The sequence below is a fragment of the Melospiza melodia genome, chromosome 1 (assembly GCF_035770615.1).
Source record: "Melospiza melodia melodia isolate bMelMel2 chromosome 1, bMelMel2.pri, whole genome shotgun sequence".
NCBI classification, from domain to species: domain Eukaryota; kingdom Metazoa; phylum Chordata; class Aves; order Passeriformes; family Passerellidae; genus Melospiza; species Melospiza melodia.
This window is the reverse complement of record NC_086194.1, coordinates 172,622,311-172,629,838: the sequence shown is the minus strand read 5'-3', so window position 1 is coordinate 172,629,838 and position 7,528 is coordinate 172,622,311. Positions and strand designations below refer to the sequence as shown.

Here is a 7,528-nt window from a genome sequence, read left to right as displayed (position 1 = left end):
ATGTCCCTCTCCGTGTATCTTCCCTCTGCTGCCATCCCCATGTCCCCTTTGTGCCATCCCTGCGCCTCATGTCCCCTGTGCGCTGCCACCCGGCGTGTCCCCCCTTGTGCTGCCATCCCTGCTGCCATCCCCGTGTCCCCCCTTGTGCTGCCATCCCTGCTGCCATCCCCGTGTCCCCCCTTGAGCTGCCGTCCCTGCTGCCCCGTGTCCCCTTTGTGCTGCCATTCCCGTGTCCCCCCTTGTGCTGCCATCTCCACGTGCTGCCATCCCCTGTGCCCGGTGTCCTGCGAGTGTCGCCATCCCAGTGTCACCAGCGTGTTGCCATCCCTCCTGCCCCCTGTCGCCATCCCCGCGTGCTCCCACCCCGCGCTTCCGTATCCCTCCTATTTTCCCCGCTCCTCCCCGTGTCCCCACCCCTGTCCCCTTGTCCCCGCCCCGCCATGGCGCCGCTGGCCGACCTGTACCAGGTGTCCATGGCCTACGGGCACTGGCGGGCCGGGCGGCACCGCGCCCCGGCCGCCGCCGAGCTCTTCTTCCGCCGCCCTCCCTTCCGCGGCTCCTTCGCGCTCGGCGCCGGCCTGGCCGAGGGGCTGCGGGGGCTCCGAGCCTTCCGCTTCTCCGCTGCCGGTGCGTGGTGACAGCGCGGGACAAGAGGGGGACACGTGTTGGGGTCAGAGGGAGGAGTGGTGGGCGAGGGGAGCGTCCCAGTGGGACTTGGAGGGACGGAGAAGCAGCTCCAGCAACTTCAGGGGCAAGGCGGGATGGAGGAGAGGGTGAAGAAGGGACGGGAGAGGGTCAAGGGGGAGGGACGGAGGGGGGAGCAACTCGAGGGGACAGGGGGGAGAAGCGTTGTGGGGACGGCGGTGGGAGAGGGAGAAGGGGAACCTTCCCAGGGAGGCTTTGGAACAACTCCAGGGGATAGGAGGGGAAAGGGCAGAGGACGAGGGAGGGATAGCGGGGAGAGTGGGAGGGATGCGGGGGAAGGAGGGAAATTCTCCCCGGAGATGGATGGGGGAATAACTCAAGGAGACTTGTAAGGGATGGGACAGCATCCAGGGGGACTTAAAGGGGGGCAGAGACATTTCTCAGAGTGATCTGGGGATGGGGAACCCCTCAGGGGGACTTGGGGAGGACGGGAATCCCTCAGGAGAACTTGATGGGGACAAGACCCCTCTCAGAGGGACCTGGGGGACTGGGGACCTGCAGTGGGGGAGAGGGACAGTATTTGAGGGGCACTTGGGGGACAGTCCCTCATGGGGCACTGTAGGGGATCAGGACAACTCATAAAGGGACAGGGACATCCCTCAGATGAACTTGGGGGACAGGGAGACTCTTCAGGGGACACAGGGCAAGAGGGGACACAAAGAGCTGTCACAGAAGCTTGGGGGGGCGCTGAGACATCTTCCAGAGATGTCCCTCACAGGGGACTTGTGCCACCCCACCCTGTCGCGCTCCATGCTGGGGGTGCTGTCACCCCCCTGCTGTCACTCACCTGTCCATGGGAGGCTCGGTGTCCCCCCCACCTCCCCCCGTGTCCCTTGTCCCCAGTGTCACCGTGCTGTCCCCACAGATGTCGCGTACCTGCGCTCTGTCCTGCCCAGCACCATCGATGACGCCTTCTTTGACTACCTGGCCACCCTGGACGCCTCCGAGGTGACCGTCACCGCCATTCCCGAGGGCTCCGTCGTCTTTGCCAGGGTGGGACCCCTCTCCATCTTCTTTCCTGACCATCCCAGCTCTCCCAGCTCCCAGACCTCCCTTTTTCCCTGACCGTGGGAGCCCCCGGAACTCCAATCCTGCTTTTCCCAGTCCCTCCCTATTCCCTGACCATGGGAGCCCCTGGACCACCATTCCCACCTTACAGCCCCTTTCCTCAACACCCTGGACCCCTTGAACCCCCATCTCGGCCATCCTTGTGTCACCACCCTATGGCCCCCCTTTTCCTTCACACTGGGCACCCCTGGAATGCCTTTCCTGGGCACAGGGACAATCTGGACCCTCATTCCTGGGCAATAGGATCCCCCTGCACCCCCTTCCCTGGCACTGGAATCCCCTTGTACCCCCTTTTCCTTCACCAACATCCCTCTGCAACCTCTTTCCTGACCATCCCACCTCTCCCAGGCCCAGGCTTTCCCTTTTCCTTCACTCTGAGATCCCCTGGACCCGTATTCCTGCCTTTCCCAGCTCCTCCCTGCTCCAGAGGGACTGGGATGTCACTTCTCTTCCCTCAGGTGCCATTCCTGCAGGTGAAGGGGCCGCTCCTGGTGGTGCAGCTGCTGGAGACCACCTTGCTGTGCCTGATCAACTACGCCAGGTATTTTGTCATGAGGATGATCCCAAAGCCCCCCTGGAAGGTGGAGGGGGGCAGGGAAGGGAGAGCAGCACCCCCCAGTCCTTGGGGTACCGTGACCCCGTAAGTGCCCTACTGGGATTTAACTGCTGGAATTCTTCCAGTTGAATTTAACTACTGGAGGGTGTCCCAGTGTCCCCCCAAGTTTTCCTGAGGTCTTCCCATGTCCAGCCCACCCTGAAGAGTCTCCCTGTCCCTCAGGTTCTCCTGAGAGGTGTCCTGGTCCCCCAGAGGTCACCTTTAGGATTTCCCTGTCCCCCAAGTCCCCTTGGTCATCTCCACCACATCCCTGTCCACCGAGTCCCGTGGTGATCCCTGCTTTTTCCAAGCAGGGAGGGTCCTGGAGCCCCTTCCCCTTGGCTGTGCTGGCTCTGTGTCACCTGTCCCCTTTGTCCCCCAGCCTGGTGGCCACCAACGCTGCCAGATTCCGCCTCCTGGCCGGGCCGGACATGAAGCTCATAGAGATGGGGCTGCGCCGCGCGCAGGGGCCGGACGGAGCCCTCTCGGCATCCAAATATTCCTACATTGGGGGTGAGTCCCACCCCACGGTGCCCGGTGCCACCGCGGCCCTGCCATCACCTGGGTGTCCCCCCTGTCCCTCCTCGCAGGCTTCGACTGCACCAGCAACATCCTGGCGGGAAAACTGTACGGAATTCCAGTGCGTGGCACCATCGCCCACTCCTTCATCATGTCCTTCAGGTGCCTGGAGGAGGTGCAGCCACGGGTGAGCAGGGCCTGGGATGGGATGGGAATGGGGATGGGATGGGAATGGTAACGGGGATGAATATTGGATGAGGATAGGGATGGGAGTGCAGGTGAGGGTGGGATGGCGATGGGATCTCATGGGGTTGGGGATGTAGAGGGGGACAGGAATGGAGATGGGAAGGGGTTGGGATGGGAGAGGGATTGAATGGGGTTGGGGATGGGATGTGGATGAAGATGGGATATGGGTGTGATTGGGATAGGGATGGGCAGAAGGAAGTGGGATGGGGATGGGGTTTGTATGGAGTTAGGGATGAGAGGAGATGGAATGGAGATGGGAGAGGGATGTGGTGAGAATTGGAGTAAGGTAGGATGGAGATGGGGATGGGATGGGAATGAGGATGTGGATGGGGTGGGAATGTGATATGGGATGAGATAGGGGCAGGATGGGGATGCAGACAGAGATTAGAGTGGGATGGATGGGGAATGGAACACTCCACCTGTTCCCACACTCCTGGCACCTTGGATGATGCCACGGGCTGTGCAAATCCCATGTTTCCACATTCCTGGCACCTTGGATGTTGCCACGGGCTGTGCAAATCCTGTGTTTCCCTGTCAGGAGCTGCCGCCCCGGGCCGGAGGAGATCCCGTGGATCTGGCAGACCTGGCTCTGTTGTGGCTGCAGAGGGTTTGTGACCTGCTCCAGACTCCTCCCAGCAAGGCCAACCAGGGCGAGCTGGCCGCCTTCGTGTCCTACGCTGTCACCTTCCCGTGTGACTTCCAGGGATTGCTGGACACCTACTGTGTCAGGAGGTGATGACGCCATGGCATAGGGGATGGATGTGACCCTGAAGTAGGAATGTTGGGTGGCCTAGGGCTTGGAAATGCTGCTGGATCCACCCTGGATCAGTTTTCCACTTGTCATTAACGCTTTCCTTGCCCATGCCAGGAGTGGTTTGCCCAATTTCTGTGCTGTGGCCTTGGCACTGCACCAGCTGGGATACCAGGCCATTGGAGTGCGCCTGGACAGTGGGGACCTGGCCCAGCAATCCAAGGAAATCCGGGGAGTGTTCCAAGCCTGCGGAGCTCAGTGAGTCCCACACCAGCTCTGGGATGGATGTCACCGATCCCTGTCATCCTCACCAGCATCCAGCCAGGATTTGGGAGCCCTCATGGCTCTGGGTGCTGTGGGTGGATCCATGGATCCTCCCAAATCCTGCTCCTTGCAGCTTCCAGGTGCCCTGGTTTGGGACCATCCCCATCGCTGTCAGCAACGACATCAGCGAGCAGAGCCTGGAGGAGTTCAGGAGGGAGGTGAGGAACCTGCTGGCATGGCTGGGATGTCACCTGGGTGCTGCTGGCACGGCTGGGATGTCACCTGGGCTGTCCCTGGAGCTGGCAGGGCTGGGATGTCACCTGGGTGCTGCTGGCACGGCTGGGATGTCACCTGGGCTGTCCCTGGAGCTGGCATGGCTGGGATGTCACCTGGGTGCTGCTGGCACGGCTGGCATGTCACCTGGGCTGTCCCTGGAGCTGGCAGGGCTGGGATGGTGATCGTCTCTGTGTTCTGTGCTGCCTCAGGGGAGCGAGATCGACATGATTGGAATTGGGACCCACCTGGTGACGTGTCCCTTGCAGCCATCGCTGGGCTGTGTCTACAAGGTAAAGGTGGCAGCCTAAATCCCAAATATCCCAGCCCTCCCTGAGCCACGTCCATGCCTGCTCCATGGCCATCCAGCCCCAACGGAGTCACGGAGTCACAAAGAATTTGCCTTGGAAGAGATTTTTGAAGGTTCTCCACCACCATGGGCAGGGACACCTTCCACTATCCCAGGTTGCTCCAAGCTCTGTCCAACCTGGGCTTGGACACTTTCAGGGATGGGGCAACCACAGCTTCTCTGGGAATTCCATTCCAGCCCCTCACCACCCTCACAGGGTGGAATTCCTTCCCAGTATCCCATCCAGCCCTGCATTCTGGCAGTGGGAAGCCATTCCCTGTGTCCTGTCCCTCCATCCCTTGTCCCAAGTCCCTTTCCAGCTCTCTTGGAGCCCCTTTAGGCACTGGAAAGGTCTCCCCGGAGCCTTTTCTAGGCTGGACATTCCCAGCTCTCCCAGCCTGGCTCCAGAGCAGAGAGGCTCCAACCCTTGGAGCATCTCCTCCTCTGGGCCTGCTCCAGCAGCTCCACGTCCTCCTGATGTTGAACCCCAGGGCTGGAGCAGCTCTGCAGGTGGGGGCTCACCTGAGAGGGACAGAGGGGCAGAATTCCCCCCTCTCCTGCTGCCCATGCTGTGGGATCAGCCCAGGACACAGGGAAGTTCTGGATGCCAGCATTGGATCATGGCCAATTCTTTGCCCATCAGAAGCCCCGGGTTCTCCACATGCAGGAGGAGGCAGAATGCCCAACTTTGGGGTGGTTTTAGGGTTTTTTAATTGTCTTTTTTCAGCTGATTGGCATCAGTTGCCTCCCCAGAGGGGTCACATGTTCCCTTCCCTTCTCCCACAGCTGGTGGAGGTCAATGGCTCCCCGTGCCTGAAGCTCACGGAGGATGAGGAGAAGATGACAATCCCGGGGATGAAGGCAATCTATCGGCTCTATGATGCTGCTGGTGAGTCTGGAGACCCTTCCCAGGATCCTGGGGGAATCTCCTCCTCCATAATTCCCTCCCTGATGTCCTCCTGGCAGGTCACCCCTTCATGGACCTCATGGCCCTGGAGGAGGAGCCGTCGCCCAGCGCGGGGCAGGAGCTGGGGATCCGAGTCCTGGGGCGGCTGGAGGAGACCACCAAGGTCATTCCCAGCACTGTGGAGCCCCTCCATCGCACCTACTTCAGGGATGGCCAGGTCAGGGGTGCTCCCATCTCCTGGGATGGCTCCTCTTCCACGCTGGAGGATGATTCAGGGGCAGCGGTGGCTTCTGAGATGTGCCAACAGCTCTGGTGCCGACCCAGACGCGGTGGCTCGGGTGGTGGCTTCCCACATGGATCTTCCCACCTGGATCTCCATCCCTGCAGGTGTGTGAGCCCCTGCCCAGCCTGCCCGAGGTGAGGACCCACGCCCAGGTGTCCCTCAACCTGCTCAGCCCTGCTCACCGCCGGCTCCGCGAGCCACAGCCCTACCCGGTACGTCCAGCGCTTCCCACACAACCCACCGGCACACATCTGGGAATGCCGCTGGATTTGGTGGCCTGAGCAAATCTAGTGGCATTCCAAAGCCAGTGGCATTCCCAGGAGCCGCTCCCTGACCCCTCCTGTTCCCATTCCCAGGTGGCCGTGACGGAACGGCTGCACCAGCTCTTCCTGGAGCTGCGCCAGGGCAGCCTCTGAGGAGATCCCTGCTCGTCCCCAGCTCCTGCTCCGCTCTTTTTTGGGAAGCCCGGGTGCCTCGTTAGGAATTAATGGCTCTAATTTAGACCTGGTGCTAACCTGAGGAACCTGCAGGAACTGGGAGAGCGCCCTGGGGTCCCAGTAGGGAAGCTGGGAACACAGGGATGGGGAAGGCAGAGCTGTCCCTGCATCCCTTGGAAGTGACAGAACTGTGCCCAGCTTGGTGGCCCTGCCAGCCTTGTGCCTTATCTTGATGGCCCTGTCATTCCTGTGCCTTCCTTGGTGGCCCTGCCACTCCTGTGTCCAGCTTGGCGGCCCTGCCAGCCTTTTGCCTTATCTTGGTGGCCCTGTCATTCCTGTGCCTTCCTTGGTGGCCCTGCCATTCCTGTGTCCAGCTTGGTGGCCCTGGCAGCCCTGAAGCTCCTTGGTGGCACTAGACCAAAGTCTGGAGTGCCACCAACAGGCTGACAAGGGACACCCACGGGGCACCCATGGCAGACACTCTTTGCTTTGGCAATTCCGAGCTTCATCTGTGTGGCCACATTCCAGCTCTTTCCATTCTGGCCAAATTCCCTGGGATGTGGAGGCTGGATCCAGGCTGATCCCAGTTCCAGGCTGATCCCAGCTCCAGGCTGATCCCAGCTCCAGGCTGATCCCAGTTCCAGGTTGGTCCCAGTTCCAGGTTGGTCCCAGCTCCAGGCTGATCCCAGCTCCAGGCTGATCCCAGCTCCAGGTTGATCCCAGCTCCAGGCTGGTCCCAGCTCCAGGCTGATCCCAGTTCCAGGCTGATCCCAGTTCCAGGTTGATCCCAGCTCCAGGATGGTCCCAGCTCCAGGTTGATCCCAGCTCCAGGCTGATCCCAGCTCCAGGCTGATCCCAGCTCCAGTTTGATCCCAGTTCCAGGTTGATCCTAGCTCCAGGTTGATCCCAGCTCCAGGCTGATCCCAGCTCCAGGCTGATCCCAGCTCCAGGTTGCCACCTGCACTCTCTAACCCCTGTTCCCACAGGAAACGTGGCTCTAACCCACACTGAGCTTCACACCAAGCAAAAAATTTCAAATAAAAGCCTTCTCCCATCATGGCTCTGACCCTAATTCCAGTGAAAAACCCTTTGGAGCTCCATTGGGAGTGGGAAGGGGAGAGGGAAATCCCC

At 61.0% G+C, this 7,528-nt stretch overlaps 1 protein-coding gene across 2 annotated transcripts; it reads left to right on the top strand.

Annotated features, from left to right (window-relative positions):
* Positions 1–440: 440 nt before the first annotated feature.
* Positions 441–7,456, top strand: NAPRT (nicotinate phosphoribosyltransferase). Of its 2 annotated transcripts, none has more exons than XM_063175243.1 (13): positions 441–627; positions 1,571–1,698; positions 2,232–2,314; positions 2,751–2,881; positions 2,959–3,074; positions 3,672–3,865; positions 4,002–4,142; positions 4,282–4,366; positions 4,634–4,714; positions 5,557–5,659; positions 5,737–5,894; positions 6,065–6,172; positions 6,317–7,456. In XM_063175243.1, the coding sequence occupies exons 1-13, from the start codon at positions 441–443 to the stop codon at positions 6,374–6,376; spliced, it is 1,575 nt and encodes a 524-aa protein (XP_063031313.1). In that variant the 3' UTR covers positions 6,377–7,456. The 2 variants fall into 2 exon arrangements, with proteins under 2 accessions (XP_063031313.1, XP_063031322.1); XM_063175252.1 differs by having other exon boundaries at positions 464–627; positions 1,571–1,653.
* Positions 7,457–7,528: the final 72 nt, after the last annotated feature.